The sequence below is a fragment of the Microcaecilia unicolor genome, chromosome 5, assembly GCF_901765095.1.
Source record: "Microcaecilia unicolor chromosome 5, aMicUni1.1, whole genome shotgun sequence".
Classification (NCBI taxonomy): Eukaryota; Metazoa; Chordata; class Amphibia; order Gymnophiona; family Siphonopidae; genus Microcaecilia; species Microcaecilia unicolor.
In genome coordinates, this window is record NC_044035.1 from 210,139,799 (window position 1) to 210,159,807 (window position 20,009).

The following is a 20,009-nucleotide window of genomic DNA, read 5'->3' on the forward strand; positions in this document are numbered from 1 at the left end:
AAGTGAACTGCGGAGCAAAGACTGCAAGTAAAGGCTTGTGTAGAGCTGGTAGGACTGGATGTGGGCAATGAGCATCGAGGCCTGAAAAGCTTTCCTCCCAAACAAGTATGGTTTCCTAGCCTCTCTAATTGGGGGCACCAAGGTATGAGTCCTGGAGCTCCTAGCTCATTTGAGAGCGGATTTAACCACCAGAGAATGGTGTGGCAGTTGAGCACTCTCGAACTCAGGAGCCTTCTGGATCTAATACTGTGTATCCACCTTCATAGGTGTGACCTGCACTGAGAGGGGAGATTCCGAGTTAACATTTCTGCTCTGGGCTCTTCCTCTGTCTCTAACTTAAATAGGATGGCAGAAGCCATCTCCCTAACAAAACCAGTGAAAGAGAGACCTCCTGGTGGACATTTATGTCTCTCTTGAGGTGTTGAGGGATCAGGAGGTATGCCATAAGACTTCTCCGACGAGAAGTAATGAGGATCCTCTTTGGAGTTCCATGGGTTGAGTGAGTCTGGGCCTTCCTTGGCTCAGTGGAATCATGTCCACGAAGCGAAGAGCACTGAAGTACAGCCCTATCCTCAGACGATGGGGAAGCTTCTTCCCTGATGTTGAGAGAGGTACTGTATGTGTCGATGTCGACACCCTTCGAGGTGCCAGCATAAGGATCTCTGCACAGGCATGGATAGAGCCTCAGGAAGATGCTGGGGCTGATCTGCAGCTGGCGCAAACACCCTCTATGCCTGAGCAGTTTGTAGCTGCAGCATCTGCGCAAGCTGCTCCCTGAACATGGCTTGGAACTGCTCATCAAAGGTAGGCATTTGTCGTTTCTTTCTCTATAATACCAGCAAAATTCACCCTTTCCTTTCTGAGCACACTACCAGAACCCTCATCCACACTCTTATCACCTCTCGCTTAGACTATTGCAACTTGCTTCTCACAGGTCTCCCACTTAGCCATCTCTCTCCTCTTCAATCTGTTCAAAATTCTGCTGCATGACTAATATTCCGCCAGAGTCGTTATGCTATTAGCCCTCTCCTCAAGTCACTTCACTGGCTTCCTATCTGTTTCCGCATACAGTTCAAACTCCTCTTATTGACCTATAAGTGCATTCACTCTGCAGCTCCTCAGTACCTCTCCACTCTTATCTCTCCCTACATTCCTCCCCAGGAACTCCGTTCACTGGGTAAATCTCTCTTATCTGCACCCTTCTCCTCCACTGCTAACTCCAGACTCCGTTCCTTTTATCTTGCTGCACCATATGCCTGGACTAGACTTCCTAAGCTGGTACGTCAAGCTCCATCTCTGGCCGTCTTCAAAATCTAAGCTAAAAGCCCACCTTTTTGATGCTGCTTTTAACTCCTAACCCTTATTCACTTGTTCAGAACCCTTATTTTACCATCCTCACTTTAATATTCCCTTATCTCTTGTTTGTCCTGTTTATCTGTCCTAATTAGATTGTAAGCTCTGTCAAGCAGGGACTGTCTCTTCATGTTCAAGTGTACAGCGCTGTGTACGTCTAGTAGCGCTTTAGAAATGATAAGTAGTAGTAGTAGACATTAGCAAAGGCAGGGGAGCCAGGAGAGAGGCAGCCTGAGAAGGCATTGGTGCCAAACCAGTAGCAAAGACCTGGCTGCCCAGAAACTTGCGCACTGGAATCTCTTCCAAAGAGAGGAAGTGCTCCTTCCAGTGCTGGCATTTCTCGGGTACCGGTGATGCAAATGCCCCAGTGCTCCCGGCACCATGTGTTGATGAGGACCAATGCTTATGCATCTTGGGCTTCCCCCAATGCTCAGCATTGCAGACCTTCGGTGCCAATGCTGACCAGTCCGGGGCCTACTCTCAGTGCCTGATGTGGACTCCCAGTGGATGCTGAAGTCTTGACAGGTTGATGCTTCCAGTGCTGAGGTCGATGCACCGGTCTTCGAGGAGCCAAAATGTCTCTCTTATTGTACCTGCCACACCCTCTATGTCCTCAACTGCAATTTCAAACAGAGAGAACAAGAGAACTCACCTGATTACATTGGGTGAACCTTTTGAAGCCACTGGGGGTCTTCTGGGACATTGAGAAAAGAATCGTGGCCAAATTAAACTCCTCAATTGTGAATAGTAAAAAGGAGCGGGCATTCAAATTGAGGTCAATGCTCTGGCCTAAACGGGCCTAGCAAATTGTGAAAAAAGAAAGGAAATCTTAAGAGCTAAAAAAAACTTTGTAAAATCAAAGGGAAGCAAAACAAAATAAAAAAAAAATGAAAAATACTGGAGAAAAGGAAACAAATACCCAAACAGGAAGGTACTGTACACGAGAGAGAAAATACACTCACAGGAGAACGCGATGGCGCATCCTCCCTGCTTTACAGACCCCCCCCAGCCCCCAAAGAACCTGCACTCACGCGTCAGAGACAAAAACACCAGCGCGTGTGTGGTGGGATGCTGCTGGAAAGTTCTAGGTTAATCTCACTGGTCAGCATCCGCCTCAGGCTCCATCGGATGGCGTCACCCCAGCTGTGAGAATGCAACTGCTTGCTTGTCCCAGAGAACACAGAGTTTTCTTGTCGGTACTGAATGAAAGTAAATTATTGCCGGATCCCAGTGGTGCACTGGAGCTGGCTCGCACCAGCTCGCGAGAGCCATTTTGTTAGGTTTTTAAGAATTTCAGGAGCTGTTTGTTAAGTAGGCCCCCCTGTGGCTTCTTTAACTATTGACTCCCAAAATTTGGGCTCAGACCCCCTCCTGGCATCCTTCTGGCACTCCATTGTAAATGGAATCCGCTCAGAGGAAAGGAAGGTGAGAAGTGGAGTTCCTCAGGGGTCAGTGCTGGGGCTGATTCTGTTTAATATTTGTGGGAGATATTGCTGAAGAGTTGGAAGGAAATTTGCCTTTTTGCGGATGACACGAAAATAGCCAATAGAGGGAGTAGAAACAATGAGAAGGGATCGCCAAACATTAGAAGAATGGTCAAGGGTCTGGCAGTTAAAATTTAATAATCTATTATAGCACATCAACTTTTAGAATCAAATTTAACCTTGTTCTAATGATTGGAATGTTGACGTGTTAGTCATTATCAAACATATAAATAAAATGACAAGAGACCAACTCACCCACAAATGCGCAGTAGAGACTTCCCTCTCTGTCCTACCCTCGCGTCAAGACGTGATGACGTCAGAGGGTGGAACAGAGAAGGAAACGGACGCTGCCACTGCTGCTAGAGCCTGGGGACAAAGGAACATCGTTGGCGCACCAACCTCCACCCCCCCATCCCCGACGTCATCGTCGCCACCACCACTCCCGCCCCCCTCTGTATCGGGCCCCCTGCACTGACATGACAGCGCCTCTCACCTCCGTGTGGAAGCGCTGCAGGCAGCAGCAGAGCGATCTGCTGCTGCCTGCAGCGCTTTCACACGGAGGTGAGAGGCGCTCTCATGTCAGTGCAGAGGTCCGGCACGGAGGGGGGAGGGAGCGGCGGTGAGGAGGGTAGCTGGACATGGGGGGAGGGCAGGGGGGAGACAGGAGGGTTGCTGGACATGGGGGGAGGGCAGGGGAGAGAGCAGGGTTGGTGGACGGGGGGGGGGGGAGGCCAAGGGAAAGAGGAGGGTTGCTGGATATGGGGGGAGGGTAGGGGAGAGAGGAGGGTCGGACGGGGTAAGGCCAGGAGAGACAGGAGGGCTGCTGGACATGGGGGGAAGGGCAGGGGAGACAGCAGGGTTGCTGATCGATAGAGGGGAGGGGAGGGCAGGGGAGAGAGGAGGGTTGCCGGACATGGGGGGAGGGCATGGGAGAGAGCAGGGTTGGTGGACGGGGGGGGGGGGGGGGGGCCAAGGGAAAGAGGAGGGTTGCTGGATATGGGGGGAGGGCAGGGGAGAGAGCAGAGTTGCTGGACGTGGATCGGGGGAGGGGAGGGCAGGGGAGAGAGGAGGTTTGCTGGACATGGATGGATGGAGGTGAGAATTATTACATTTTACAAAACACAAATCTCGCCCGTTTTAACGGGCTTAACGGCTAGTAGATATTATAATAAATAGAACATTTTTATTCAAATGAGGTTTTTTGAGTCTGTTATTAGAACAAGGCTAAATTTGATTCTAAAAGTAGATGTGCTATAATAGATTGTTAATTTAACCAGAATGTTTAAAAAATAATTTCTGATTCCCTGATATATAAGTATTGATAGTTTAATGCCAAGAAGTGTAGAGTGATGCACTTGGGGTGCAGAAACCCAAAAGAGAGATACCAAATAGGAGGGGAGAGATTAGTAAGCTTGACTTAGGAGAGAGACCTTGGGGTGTTGGTGTCCAAGGATCTAAAGGTGAAGAAACAATATGACAAGAAACGGCCGTGGCCTGAAGGATGCTAGGCTGCATAGAGAGAGGTATTTGTGACCTGGATTGGCCACTGTTGGAAACAGAATGCTGGGCTTAATTGACCTTTGTTCTGTCCCAGTATGGCAATACTTAGAAGAAAGCAGGTGTTGATGCCCCTCTACAAGTCATGGTGAGGCCCTACTTGGAGTATTGTGTTCAGTTTTGGAGGCCGTATCTTGCTAAAGATGTAAAAAGACTGGAAGCGGTGCAAAGAAAAGCTACAAAAATGGTATGGGATTTGCATTGCAAACTGTACGAGGAGAGACTTGCCAACCCCAACATGTATACCTTGGAGGGTAGGAGAAACAGGGATGACATGATACAGATGTTCAAATATTTGAAAAGTATTAATCCACAAACAAACCTTTTCTGGATACGGGAAGGCGGTAGGACTAGAAGACATGAATTGAGGTTAAAGGGGGGCAGACTCAGGAGTAATGTCAGGAAGTATTTTTTCACAGAGATGGTGGTGGATACATGGAATGCCCTCCCGCTGGAGGTGGTGATGAAATCGGTAATGGAACTCAAACATGCGTGGGATAAACACAAAGGAATCCAGTTTAGAAGGAATGGATCCATGGAATCTTAGCAGAGATTGGGTGGCAACGCCGATAATTGGGAAGCAAAACCAGTGCTGGGCAGACTTCTACAGTCTACACCCTGATCGTGACTGAATAGATACGGATGGGCTTGAGTGTAAATTTTAAGGGGCTTTTTAAGGAGCTTCAACATTAGTTTCAGAACATTTTGTACAAGAAGTGTGCTGGGCAGACTTCTATAATCTGTGCCCTGAGAATGGCAAGAACAAATCAAACTTGGATACACAATTAAAGTAACACGTACCATACCATGTAAAATGAGTTTATCTTGTCGGGCAGACTGGATGGACCGTACAGGTCTTTATCTGCCATTATTTACTACTAGTAAAAGAGGCCCATTTCAGAGCAAATGAAACGGGCGCTAGCAAGGTTTTCGTCGCCACCCCCTCCCTCCCTGGCCAACCCCTTCGTTGTTCTGCCATTGCTCTGCCCCCAACATCATGGCTTTTGACGCGAGGGCGGGGCCCGGAGCGATTTCCACCCCGCCTCCCTGCCTGCCTCCCTCCCTGCCAACCCCTTTCGTTGTTCTGCCATTGCTCCGCCCTCGAGGGCGGGGCCCGGAGCGATTTTGGTGGCTTCACCACCACGAACCTTCGAACCTTTTTGAAGGAAGTCAGGGCTTGGCTTCACTGACGTCAGTGTCCTCAGAACGTTGAGGGTGAGTTTTATTATAGTAGATGTTACTATCCTCCCCTATGCATCAGGCATCTTTCCCCACCACCCCTTCGAGTGCAGCACCTCTTTCTTTTGTTGTCCCCTCCTCCACCCCTGCAGCAATCCAGTACCTCTCTTCTTACTGCGATAAATATTTTTATGCAGTGCCAGCACCATCAGCTGATTCAGCCAATCCCTGGGGCCTTCCTTCAGCCGCATCCCACCTCTTCCTTTCCTCAAGGGCAGAACAGGCTGAAGGAAGGCCCCCGGGATTGGCAGAAGCAGCCTGCTATTGCTGACAGTACGAGCACTACATAAAAAAAAATAATAATCATGGCGAGAGGTACCAGATTGTGGGGGAGGACAAAAAGGGAGAAAGGTGCTGCATTGGGGGGGGGGGGGGGGAGGGGACAAGGGAGACAGGTGCTGCATCGGGGGGGGGGCAACGAGTGACACAGGTACTGCATGGGGCGCAAGGAAGTAGAGAGAGGTGCTGCATCAGGAGGGGTGGAAGCGAGGTTCTGCATCAAGGGTGGGGCAAGGAGGGACAGAGGTGCTGCATCAGAAGAGACAGGGAGGGGGAGAGGTGCTGCACTTTGGGGACAGGGAGGGAGAGAGATGCTGGACAGGTCAGGTAAAGAAGAAACAGATCCAATGAGGGGAGTGAAGAAGACAGGAGGCGCACAGAAGGAAAGAGGTGCTGGACTTGGGAGGGGGGAAAGGACAAGAAAGGAGAGAGATACTAGGGCCTGCAGGGAAAGAAGGAAGAGGGAGTGCTGGACACTTGGGGGGGGGGGGGCGAGAGAGGGAGAGATGCTGGCATATGGTTGGAGGCATCAGGACACAGAAGAGTTATGTTGGACAGATGAAGAATAGGGACACAGATGGGAGACGCTCAACATGGTGGGAAGACACGAACTGGGTCAGATAGGGATGCAGAGAAAAGATGGATGAAGAGAAAGGAAGTGCCAAACGGACAAGGAGATTCTGAAAAATAGTTAAGAGAAGAGGAAAGCTTGAAATCAGTGACAGAGCCAGTGGCGTACCAAGTGGGGGGGGGGGGGGGGGCGGTCTGCCCCAGGTGCAAGCCGCTGGGGGGTGCTGCGGCGCGCGCCTGCTGCAGAGAGTTCGCTAACTTCTCTTGTCGCTGCAGCGAACGAGGGAAGTTAGTAAACTCGCAGCAGGCGCGCGCTGCGGCACCCCCCCAGCGGCATGCACCTGGGGGGCTCTTTTGCGGGGGGGGGGGGGGGGTCTGCGCTGCATCGGGGGGGGGGGGGGGGGTGGGGCGCTGCACCGGGGGTGGGGCGCCGCCCCGGGTGACCGCTCCCCCTAGAACGCCACTGGACAGAGCCCAACAATAAGAAAAATAAAATGACTATTTATTTATTTGCTGCATTTGTACCCCACATTTCCCCACCTATTTGCAGGCTCAAGGTAAAATTATGTATCATACCTGATAATTTTCTTTCCATTAATCATAGCTGATCAATCCATAGACTGGTGGGTTGTGTCCATCTACCAGCAGGTGGAGATAGAGAGCAAACTTTTGCCTCCCTATATGTGGTCATGTGCTGCCGGAAACTCCTCAGTATGTCGATATCAAAGCTCCATCCGCAGGACTCAGCACTTAGAGAATTACACCCACAAAGGGACACTCTGCCCAGCTCACCACCGCCGAAACGGGGGAGGGGAATTAACCCAGCTCATCCCCACACAAGTGGGGGAGGGGAATCCGTCCAGCTCATCCCCGCGGAACGGGGGAGGGACACCACCCCGCCGATGCGGGGGGATCTGGCTTATCCTGCAACCGCAACCGCGGGAGGAGCTGACTGACCCTAACACCGCCGAAGCGGGAGGGGTACAAAGCTGCCCTACAGCCGCACGAAGCGGGAGGGAGTGCCGGCAGAATTTAAGTCTCAATCCAGCCCCGTAAAACGGAGGGGAGAGGAATGCAGCAGCTCACTGTAACACAAACTCGTCTCAACTCTTGAAGAATCCAAGTGAAAAAACTTGAACACGAAGTCCTCCTGAAGTAACTGAAGACTAAACTTGAACCTAAAATTCAACCAGAATATAACAGTACAGATATCTGGGAGGGGCTATGGATTGATCAGCTATGATTAATGGAAAGAAAATTATCAGGTATGATACATAATTTTACCTTCCATATCATCATGCTGATCAATCCATAGACTGGTGGGATGTACCGAAGCAGTACTCACCCAGGGCGGGACATTGAAATCCCTGACCTCAACACTGAAGCTCCAAACCGGGCCTCCGCCCGAGCAGCCACAGTCAAGCGGTAATGCTTGGAGAATGTATGGGCCGATGCCCAAGTTGCCGCCTTGCATATCTCTGCCAAGGAGACGGACCCGGCCTCTGCCATCGAGGCCGCCTGAGCTCTAGTGGAGTGAGCCTTCAGCTGGATAGGCGGCACCTTCCCCGCGGCTACATAAGCCGCTGCAATGGCTTCCTTGACCCATCTTGCCACTGTAGGCTTGGCAGCCTGCAGACCCTTACGAGGACCTGCAAACAGGACAAACAGATGATCCGACTTCCGGAAATCATTGGTCACTTCCAAGTATCTGATGATGACTCGTCTCACATCCAGATATTTGAGAGCAGAGTATTCCTCTGGGTAGTCCTCCCTACGAAAGGAAGGGAGACAGAGCTGCTGATTCACATGGAAGCGAGAAACAATCTTGGGCAGGAAGGAAGGCACTGTGAGAATAGACACTCCTGCCTCAGTGAACTGCAGAAAGGGCTCTCGACATGAGAGTGCCTGGAGCTCGGAAACTCTTCTGGCTGAAGTGATAGCCACCAAAAAGACTGCTTTCAACGTCAGGTCTTTCAGAGATGCCCTTGACAAGGGTTCAAAAGGCGGCTTCTGCAAGGCTCTTAGCACCAGGTTGAGATTCCACGCAGGCACCACTGAGTGCAGAGGAGGGCGCAGGTGATTAACTCCCTTGAGAAAGCGCACCACATCTGGCTGCGAAGCCAGGGAAGCACCCTTCAGGCGGCCCCTGAAGCAAGCCAGAGCCGCTACCTGGACTTTAAGGGAACTGAGCGACAGGCCTTTCTCCAGACCTTCTTGCAGGAACGCCAACACTGAAGAAATTGGAGCAGTGAAGGGAGAAAGCGCGCCCGCTTCACACCACGCTGCAAAGGTACGCCAAACCCTGGCGTAAGCAGTAGAAGTAGAGCGCTTCCTCGCTCTCAGCATAGTGGCGATGACCTTGTCTGAGAAGCCCTTCTTTCTCAGCCGCTGCCGCTCAATAGCCAGGCCGTAAGACCAAAGGGGGAGGGATCCTCCATCACCACGGGACCCTGATGTAACAGGCCCTGCTCCACTGGCAGCCGCAGAGGATCGTCGACTGAGAGCCTGATCAAGTCCGCATACCAGGGACGTCTGAGCCAATCCGGACCCACCAGGATTATCCGGCCTGGATGCTTTGCCACCCGGTCTAGCACCCTGCCCAACATGGGCCAGGGCGGGAACACATAGAGAAGCTCTTGTGTCGGCCACTGTTGGAGAAGAGCATCTACTCCCAGGGATCGAGGGTCCCGTCCTCTGCTGAAAAAGCGCGGCACTTGGCAATTGGCCGATGACGCCATCAGATCTAGGCTCGGCTGGCCCCAGCGCTTCGTGATGTCCAAGAACGCCTGGGCAGATAGCTGCCACTCTCCGGGCTCCAAGGTATGGCGACTGAGAAAGTCCGCCTTGACATTCATGACTCCGGCAATGTGGGCCGCTGACAGCTGTTCCAGGTTCGCTTCAGCCCACTGGCATAGATTCATGGCCTCCTTGGCTAGAGGGGCGCTCTTGGTACCTCCCTGGCGGTTGACATAGGCCACAGCCGTGGCATTGTCCGACAGGACCCGTACTGGCTTCAACGCCAGTACCGGGATGAACTCCAAAAGCGCCAACCGAATGGCTCTGAGTTCCAGGAGGTTGATAGACCACTTTGCCTCTGCAGGAGACCAGAGCCCCTGCGCTGTCCTTCCCAAGCAGTGGGCTCCCCAGCCCGACAAAGAGGCGTCCGTCGTGACAACAATCCACTCCGGGGTCACCAGAGGCATTCCTGCAGACAACTTGTCTGTCTGCGTCCACCAGCTCAGCGCCTTGCGCACTGCTGGGTCCAAGGGAAGGCGCACAGCATAATCCTCCGACATCGGAGTCCAGCGCTGCAGCAGAGAGTGTTGTAGTGGTCTCATATGAGCCCTGGCCCAGGGCACTACTTCCATCGTGGCCGTCATAGAGCCCAACAGCTGCACATAGTCCCAAGCCCGAAGAGGAGAGGCTAGTAGGAACTGGTCCACCTGAGCCTGAAGCTTGACAATCCGATTGTCTGGCAGGAACACTCTGCCCACTTGGGTGTCGAATCGAACTCCCAGATACTCCAGGGACTGAGTCGGGCGCAGCTGGCTCTTCTCCCAGTTGATGATCCACCCCAGGGAGCTCAAAAGAGCAACCACCCGGTTCACAGCTTTGCCGCACTCCGCATTAGAGGGGGCTCGGATCAACCAGTCGTCCAGATAAGGATGGACTTGTACTCCTTCCTTCCTCAGGAAGGCCGCGATGACCACCATTACTTTGGAGAAGGTCCGCGGAGCAGTAGCCAACCCGAACGGAGGGCTCTGAACTGGAAGTGTCGGCCCAGGACTGCAAAACGCAGAAAGCGTTGATGAGGAGGCCAGATGGGAATATGCAAGTACGCTTCCTTGATGTCCAAGGATGCCAGGTACTCCCCTGCCTTCACTGCCGCTATAACAGAGCGGAGAGTCTCCATGCGAAAGTGCCGAACTTTCAAGGCCCGATTGACCCCTTGAGGTCGAGGATAGGCCGTACAGAACCTCCTTTCTTTGGTACCACAAAGTAAATGGAGTAACGCCCCTTGCCAAGCTGATTTTCTGGCACCGGAACGACCGCACCCAGGCGGATCAGATTGTCCAAGGTCTGTTGCACTGCCACAGCTTTGACCGGAGACTTGCAGGGAGAGAGTACAAACCCGTCTCTTAAGGGTCGGCAGAACTCTAGCTTGTAGCCGTCTCTGATGACTTCCAGCACCCAAGCGTCTGAAGTTATTGTGGTCCACTCGCCCAGAAACGAGGACAGCCGTCCTCCAATCTGCACTGGGGCGCGGACCAAGGCCCCGTCATTGGGTACGAGACCCTGGGGGAGGACCGGAGGGAGCACCTCCGGGACGGCGGTCTCTGCGAAAGGAATGCTACTTGGGGGAGAAGTTCCTCTTGCAGGCAGAGGGGGCAGAGGAGCCCGACCTGCCCGGGCGGTACCGACGGGCTTCCTGAAACCGTCCTCTGGAGGTACCGGGGCGAGTACTAGCCCGAGCCCTGACCTCTGGTAACTTCTTGCCCTTAGACGTGCCGAGATCGGTCACGATTTTGTCCAGCTCGACCCCAAAGAGCAGCTTGCCTTTAAAAGGCAATCTAGCCAGGTGGGATTTAGAGGCGTGGTCAGCAGACCAATGCTTTAGCCAAAGCCACCGCCGCGCAGAGATTGTCTGAGCCATGCCTTTAGCTGAGGCCCTCAAGACATCATACAGCAAGTCTGCCAAATAGGCTAAGCCCGATTCCAGGGCCGGCCAATCAGCCATCAAGGAATGATCCGAGGGGGAAGCCCGCTGCACCATAGTCAGGCACGCCCTGGCCACATAGGAGCCGCAAACTGAGGCCTGCAAACTTAAAGCAGCCGCCTCAAAGGACGACCTTAAGGCCGCCTCCAATCTTCTGTCTTGGGCGTCCTTTAGGGCCGTGCCACCTTCCACCGGCAACGCCGTTTTCTTAGTCACCGCAGTGATTAAAGAATCCACGGTAGGCCACAGATAGGCCTCACGTTCACTTTCAGGCAAAGGATAGAGGCGGGACATAGCCCTAGCCACTTTAAGGCTCGCTTCCGGGACATCCCATTGAGCCGAAATTAAGGTGTGCATGGCATCATGCACGTGGAAGGTTCTAGGCGGGCGCTTCGTCCCCAGCATAATGGCAGAGCCAACAGGGGCTGAGGGAGAGACAACCTCCAGAGAGGAAATCTTCAAAATGCCCATGGCCTGCACTAACAGGTTGGGCAAATCCTCTGAGCTAGAGCCGCGCTTGCAGAGGGGTCATCCGCTCCATCCGAGCGGGGATCCATCTCCTCCAAGGAATCCGCAAAGGACCGTTGGGAGAACTCAGATACGCTGCCCTCATCTACATCGGAGGAGACAAAGTCCTCCAAGGCCTGGGAATCAACCCGAGGGCGTTTACCTCCGGGGGCCTCAACCTCTTTACCAGACGAGGGAGCAGGGGCAGCGTTTTGCATAAGGAAGGCCTGATGCAGCAGCAAAACAAACTCGGGGGAGAAACCCCCCAGACTGTGCACTTCCGCAGCCTGGGCTACAGCCCTAGACGCACCCTCAACCGGCGCTCGCAAGAGCGGGGGAGAGACATGCTGCGCATCCAAGATGGCGTCCGGCGCGACACTCCGCGGAGCCGTGCGGGAAGAACGGCGCTTAACTTTAGCCGCTTTGTGCCGTCGCCCAAATTAAGGGCGTTCATGGCATTAATGTCTCCTACCTCAAGGGTGGCCCAAGAAGAAGCCGTCCGAGCCGCGTGGCCGGCCAAGATGGCGGAGGCGAGCAGCGGGGGATGGGCGTTTATGGCGGGAAAAACCGCCACATCGGAGGAAGGACCGGGACACTCATCGGTCACGAAACTGTCACCCAACAAGGGCGAATCAGACTTTAAGACCCCCGCATCCCCTCTAGAAGCGCCCAAGCGATCCGGGGAGCGACTCTTTGCGCCCTCGCCCTCCGACGCCATAGGCCACGTGGAGATCAATCGGGGAACCCCCTGCCCGCTATAAAAAGGTAAAAATTACCTGCTTTCCGCTCCGAGCTGTAACGACCTGGTGTCCCAGTGAGTAGCTGCAATAAACGTTTAAATAAACGTCGAAATAAACGCCTTTAAGGACGTTCAAAAATTTTTTTTTTTAACGGAGCCAGCGGGAGGGGGGGAGAAAAGGAGGGACCTGGCGCCACCAGGTTTGCACTTGCTCAAGAAGAGCCCTCAACCCCAGGCACTCAACAAAACCTAAAAATTAGGCTTGGAGGCCTAGCCAGAGCTGCTGCTGTGTGTGACCACCACCTGCTGAGATAGAGAACATACTGAGGAGTTTTCGCAGCACATGACCACATATAGGGAGGCAAAAGTTTGCTCTCTATCTCCACCTGCTGGTAGATGGACACAACCCACCAGTCTATGGATTGATCAGCATGATGATATGGAATGTGGCTTACACTAGGTTGCAAAAGGTATAATCATAAACAACGTAAGAGGTATGGTGTAATTTAACATATTACTGTGTAGAAAAAAATTAATTTATTCTCTATTTATTGATTAGAATGTCAGTTTTTGAAATTTGTGCCTGTTACGGTTTTAGACATGGCTGGGGCCCCTGAAAAAAACCTCACTCATTGGACTTCAATCTCCAGTTTTGAAATGGACCACCCTTGGTGTCTGAACTCTCCTTTACCTTTGCTGGCGGAGATACCAAGCCTCGCCAGCTAAACAAATAGACTGCTACCTCTCCCTTTGTTTCCGAGTCCGACTCTGAGCAACATGCAGAAGGTAGGACTTGTGCACAGCATGCTGCTGCTCAGAAGAACCGAAAACAAAATGCACACCTGTCCTGAACGTGGGAGAGGGGAACGACGAGAGAAATGCGTTGCCCCCAGCCTCAATCCCCACCAATTACAGGGCTGGCTATTGCCCGCCCCTGAAAGAGCCTATTGTTAAAAATTTCCCAGCACACCACTGTCTTACCCCAACCGTCTTTGAAAGACCAGCGCTTTCCTTTCGAACTGTTAATTTGGAGACGATCCCTGGGAGCGCTTTCTCTTTCTTCCCTTTGTCAGCTGTGCACTTGCGAGACGCTCCTCGCCGTTCAAACCCGTCCCGGCGTGCTGTGCGGAGCGGACCCCCTCCTCCTACTCCTCCAACGGCTGCTGCTGCTAGGCAGGAGCCCAACGCGGCCGAATCGAGCCTGGCGTGCGCCCCCTGACCCCGGAAGCGATTCTATTTTTTTTTGCCCGGCTCGGTTCGTCCCCGTCATGGCCGACTCGGTAGCCCAGCTGCCGGTGATCCCGAGCCGGCATGAGAAGAGCCTCGGTCTCCTCACTACCAAGTTCGTGTCCCTGCTGCAGGAGGCCAAGGACGGCGTGCTGGACCTGAAAGTGGTAATAAGAGCCTTTAAATGCACTCCTTTCGGACCCGATCACCTGTATGCATTATTCTCCGTTAGTTTCAATGCTATACTTGTGCCTGACTCGCTGACTGTTATTGGGGACTGTGTGCTGGATTTCAAAGTGCTGCTAAGAATCTTTAACTGCACTCGCTTGTGTGCATTATTCTGTTTTTGGCACCCTCCATATGCTTTTTCCAGTGTTTGGGGCTCTCAACCAGTGGTTTTTGTTGGGGGCTGCCTGCAGGTGATAACATGTAGTCACTGTCCTGTGACAGCATCGTCTTAGAGTAGTACCTCCACTTCCTTGTGCTCAGTGACATCATGACAGGGATTTTAGTGGTCGTTTATATGCAAGGTCCTGCATCAGGATCAATGTTGCAACAATACATGACCTTCTTAACATAGTGCTGGTACTACTGGATCTGCCTTGTGAATATTAGCATGGTAACACCCCTGATAGACATGCTTTTATCCAATATTGTGTATTTATTTATTTATTGCATTTGTATCCCACATTTCCCCACCTATTTGCAGGCTCAATGTGGCTTACATAGATTTGTTAATATTGTCATTTCACTTGTGTAAATATTATAGAAATATCTCTGGAGATACAACAACATATCTAGTTTGCTTACCCAGTTATGCAGTACTGGGGAATACATTAATATATGTTAGACTTCTAGTATCATTGTATTTTATGTATCTCTATAGATATATATGTATGTAATATAAGTACAAAACACTGTATAAGGGAAAGGAGATGGGACTTTTTCTGTAGTTACAATCAAAGAGGTTTACTTATTCTCCAAGGACAAGCAGGCCATAATTCTCACAAGTGGGTAACGCAGTCCTTCATTGCCCTGTCTGGAGTATATGACTAGTTTTACAAGAGGTTTGTGGAACGTGAGACACGCTCCACTGAGCATGCGAGAGTGCCATCCCGCCAGCTGCAAGAACGTGGTTACTGTAGTTATTTTACTGCGGTGAAGAGTGGCTGCTTTTAGTGGCGGCTCTTCTCTGGTCTGGAAAGAGCTTTTATATGCTTTTTGTTGTGGTTTATTTTTGCTTCTTTTTCTGTGTACCCATGTTTAAGACCTCCGCCTGTGTCATGAGACCTCGACATTGTTCTCACCCAGCTGATGAAAGCTCCTTTTGGAGCCACTGGATGCCTGCTATCTGAAGACCTGGAAGGTCATTTTCTTGGTGGCTGTTAACTTCAGCTCTTTGAGTCAGTGAGCTTCAGGCCTTACAGGTGGATGCACCCTATACTAAGTTTCATCACAACAAAGTAGTCCTCTGCATGTACCCTAAGTTCCTGTCAAAGGTTGAGTCGAGGTTTCATATGAACCATTCGATTTGTCTTGTCAACATTCTTTCCCCAACCTCATGCTCATCCTGGCGAGAGTGCCTTGCACACCTTGGACTGCAAGCAAGCATAGGCCTATTACATGGAGTGGACTAGGCCCCACAGACAGTCCGCCCAACTTTTTGCTCCTAACAGGATGGGGGTTGCCATCGAGAAACGCACAATCTCAGTTGGCTGGCAGATTGCATTTCTTTCACTTATACCCAGACTGGGTTAACCCTTGAGGGTCATCTCAAGGCTCATACTCTCAGAGCTATTAGTTGGTTTCAGTGAAATACAGGCCATGGCAGGCTTAGAGCTGAGAACTAGGCCTCTAAAAATCAAAGACCATGTCTGACTCAGATGATGTCACTGCAGCTGAATTAAGCAACTGGGAACTGACAGGGAGGCGGAATCTGTTATCAAAACAACAGGTGCACAAGGCAATGACCAGACAGTAATAAAAAGTTGGGCGCAAAGATGTTTTGGTTAAGGAAGATAGCAGTGGGTCAGATGCAAGTAGGGCAAGAACATCCAGGGGGGCTGAAGGGAATGTAATGACATGTGAAGTCATTAATTAATGGATGTTGATATCTAGAAGGTACTTGGAAGCATGTCACATCACATTTGTATCAAAGATGTTGATACTTAGAGCTTGGGAACATGTGAAGTCATTGTTATCAACCGATAATAGGCAAAGACTGCTGGTGAGAAAGTGAGTGTCTATAGGAATGAATGGTACAAGAAATGTATAAAAGGAAGTCTGCTAGGGTATGGGGGCAGAAGACAGAAGGGAGAAGACTGACTGCACCTGCTATGAGTCGCGGAGCACTGCTCCATCATTTTCCAGATATGAATGCCTAATGCCTGTATTGCCTTTGGTAAGTTGCTAATAAACTACGTTCTTATATCCACTGAATCCTGGGTGTCCTTCTGATTATGGAGCTTGTTAGTGCTCAGACTGTGTAAAACAGTCTGAGAAGATATGAGGTCAGAGTAATTAATCATGTAGTGGGAACACGCAATTATTTACAGTCAGTAGCCCACTTGCAGTCAGCCTCTATTGAAGAAATTTTCAAGGCTGTGATGTTGTCTTTAGTCCACACATTCACATCTCATTTGAGCAGGATACCCAAAGTGGTAGTTCGGGCAGACTGTGCAGAATCTGTTTGGGGTGTAGAATCCAACTCCACCCCTCTAGGCCTGTTTTATTCTGTTCCAGGTTGCACTCATTCGGTTTGTATATAGTTTTCGGTTAATCTTGAGTTATGTCCTCACCATTGCAAGGCCCAATTGATCAATGTTTGTTGTTTTTGGAGAGCCTGGATGCTAGGGATACCCCACTTGTGAGAAATATAGCTTGTTTGTCCTCAGAGAAAGCTAAGATACTTACCTGTAGCAGGTATTCTCCAAGGACAGCAGGCCTTATATTCGCACAAACCCACCCACCTCCCTTTGGAGTTGTCTCCTTTTCTTTATTTTTATGCTGTAGTATTTAACTGTGGTAACCGTGCTCTCGCAGCAGTTGGGAAGGCACTTGCACATGAGTGGTGGAGTGTGTCTGTCGCTCCACAAAGCTCTTGTAAAGCTGATCATAAGCTCCAAACTGGGCAGCACTGGACCGTGTTACCCACTTGTGAGACTATAAGGCCTGCTGCCCTCAGAGAATACCTGCTACAGGTAAGTATCTTCGCTTTAAATACAGTTACTTTGTACCTGAGGCAGTGTAACTGGGCAAGTCACTTAACCCTCCAAGGAGCTTCAGTGGGAATCAAACTCAGTTCACCAGGATCAAAGCCTACTGCACTAACCACTAAGCCACTCTTCCACTCAAAAAAAAAAAAAGTGAACAAACATCAGATTATATGTACAGTGTAATGAATTTAATTTGTATAGGTTGTTTTATGTCTTTGAATAAAATGATGAAATGTGTATCTTTCCAGGCCCTTTACTATTTGATACTATTACTTGGTGTTGAATATGATACTGGATTTATGGTGCAGATTAATGACGAGATGGAGAGGGATGAACACCCAGAAAGCACACCACAACAAAAAGAATAAAGAGATGGCCACAGACAACTTAATGGCGCTCATTTATGTATTCCCTGTGGTTTCGTCATTGTCTTTGGCTATCTCCTTGTTCTTTATGGTAAAATTTAATAAAATTCATATACACTACATTATAGCCAATTTCTATACTGTTACCTGCCAGGTTCATAGCAGCAGCTTAAAATGAAGTAAAATAAATGAAGACAGTTTCTTGGGAATTAGCAAAAAGATTTTGAAAGTTGCCTCATCAGAAATTCCTTGAAAAGCAATAGTTTTCAAGTACTTCTTAAAATTAAGTAAATCATCTTGAAAGTTAATATGAAAAAGAAAAGAATTCCAGGCCCTAGGAGCTTGTACTGCAAGTAAACTATCATGTAATTTGAGTATCTTTACTTCTCTAATTGGAAGAACAAAAAACCAATTATGACAATAACTTTTTTTTTCTCTATTATTAGTTATAAATTCCAAATGATCTATAATATAAACTGGATATAACAAAAGAGAGGGAACGAAGTACAAACTAAAGTCCAAACAAAAAAACAGCACCACGGGCCTTTAAAAATGGAACACAGTTCTTTAATGATGACGTGGAAAACTTGGGGAATAACTCGAATATATTCCTCTACAATATATTATTCCTTACCTCATGTCTCATATAGTAAAAGCTACAAAGCAACAAGGCACTTTCACTTTCTGTATCCAAACGGATACAGAAAGTGAAAGTGCCTTGTTGCTTTGTAGCTTTTACTATATGAGACGTGGGGTAAGGAATAATATATTGCAGAGGAATATATTTGAGTTATTCCCCGTCATCACTGTGACTCCTGACGCAGGTGCTAGTCACCGAAACACGGCCCATGTCGGGTCTTTTTGTCAAGGCTCATTCATTAAAGAACTGTGTTCCATTTTTAAAGGCCCGTGGTGCTGTTTTTTTTGTTTGGTCTATAATATAAACTGGACATGCACTCCTTAAAATCTTACATAATAGATAATAAAATTTGAACAGAATCCTCGCCTCCATGGGTAACCAGTGGAGTTCAACAAAACATGAAATTCTGTATTCTTTGATGAAAAAATGAGTCTGACTGCAGTATTTTGTATAGATTGTAATCTACAAATTATTTGTTTAGAGGCAGTGCTTGCACCAGTAACCTATACTGATCAAAGTGAAAGAACTTCCTGATTTGTCTCAAATTCCTTAGAAGGAAAAAAACCCCACTTTTAATTAGAGCTTTAAGTTGTGGCTCTGAAGAGAGAGTTTGGTTTATGTACCCCCAATATTTTAACTTCTGGAGATAATTCATATCTAGTCCCATTTAAAATGATATTATCTAAAGAGGTCACGTGGTACCATGGAGGAGAGCGGTCGCTGAAAAGCGGAGCTCCCACACTTCCTGCATTACTAACCTGCAAAAGCGATATTTGATACAGCAATTTGCTACTACTAAGTTCCTGGGGCACGCTAGAAAGAACGGCGAATAAAATAAGACTTGGAACTTACATCTCCGTGGCGGAATGACCTCTAGAATCCAGAAAAAAGAAAAAGAAAAGAGCAAGGTCTCAGAACCTAAAATGGCGGACAGCCCGCCGCCGCAGAGCGCCACAGTATGCCCGGCGTGGGCCGCCGAGATCACTGCAGAGGTGACGGCGGCGGTGGAAGCGGCGCTAGATAAAAAACTGCAGGCTCTGTACGATAGGGCAGAAGCGGCTCATGAGCGATTGGATGGATTCCATTTGGATTTGGACCATATACAACAACGAATCAGCGATGTTGAAGATCGCATGCAAGAAAACGAGGAACCCAGAGAAACGCTTCAAAAGAAAATGAAGGATATGGAACAAAAAATAGATGACCTTGAAAATCGGGCAAGAAGAAATAATCTACGCCTCATTGGACTACCCGAGAGCTTGAAAGATGCAGAACTGGTGAGTTTTTTAGAGCGTTGGCTCACGGAGACCCTACAATTAAATAACTTACAGGATCCGTTGAGAATCGAGAGGGCTCACCGGATAGGGCCACGCCGTACAACAACGGATAAACCCAGGGTGGTTATATTAAAACTCTTGCAATATGGACAGAAATAGGCGATTTTAAGAGCCATCCGAGCGGGCCAGACACTGCAATACGAGAGTAAAAAAATTTTATGCTTTCAAGATTATTCGATCAGCGTGGCGACGGCAAGGCGTGCTTTTGCTCCGATATGCGCTGAACTGTACGAGCGCAAAATAAAATTCTTTTTACTTTACCCTGCTAAGTTGAGACTCTACCTGGATGGGGTGGAAAAAAACTATGACTCCGTAGAGAAAGCCAGGGATTTCCTGAAGACGCTATCAACCAGACCGACAAAATGACTTATATAAAAAGCAGGCACTGATTGGCAAATGGACATTACCCAGGGAAAATGAAAAAGATGTTTGAGAGATTAACAGAGATTGTGCCAGAGACGAAGCAATAGGGCACAGAAACTCTGGATGCTTAATGGAGCAGATGATGGCAACTTTCTTCTGGCCGAATACAACTGCACCAGCCATTCTCATGGAATGGGGCCCAGGAGGTTTGGACTAGGAGGAAGTAAAACTATGAGGCCCTATGGAGTAAGTACTGCTATAGGCCAACCTGAGGCCTAACTTAGAACTGAGAAAGGTGCAACGTCAGAGACGGAGACTAAAGGAGACACATGTTACTTTAGAACTTTTGAGTTAAACAACATTTAAAATAGTTTTGCTTCTTTGAGTTATAAGATGTTTCCAATGTTTGAAGGTGGT

At 49.5% G+C, this 20,009-nt stretch overlaps 1 protein-coding gene and 1 long non-coding RNA gene across 4 annotated transcripts in view; one reads left to right on the forward strand and one right to left on the reverse strand.

The window, feature by feature from the left end:
* Nucleotides 1-13,496, reverse strand: part of LOC115470511 — an 84,289-nt gene extending 70,793 nt beyond the window's left edge. The window contains exon 1 of the long non-coding RNA XR_003942210.1: nucleotides 13,427-13,496. This is a non-coding gene — a long non-coding RNA (uncharacterized LOC115470511). The remainder of the gene's footprint in view (nucleotides 1-13,426) is intronic.
* Nucleotides 13,497-13,608: 112 nt separating this feature from the next.
* The window catches only part of E2F4 (E2F transcription factor 4), a 136,666-nt gene continuing 130,265 nt past the window's right edge, over nucleotides 13,609-20,009 (forward strand). Inside the window, exon 1 of one of the 3 annotated variants that reach the window (XM_030203737.1) lies at nucleotides 13,609-13,836. In XM_030203737.1, the coding sequence (XP_030059597.1) occupies nucleotides 13,714-13,836 (123 nt within the window). In that variant the 5' untranslated portion in view covers nucleotides 13,609-13,713. Of the gene's footprint in view, nucleotides 13,884-20,009 lie in introns of all 3 variants that reach the window. The other 2 variants (XM_030203736.1, XM_030203738.1) reach the window with 2 other exon arrangements.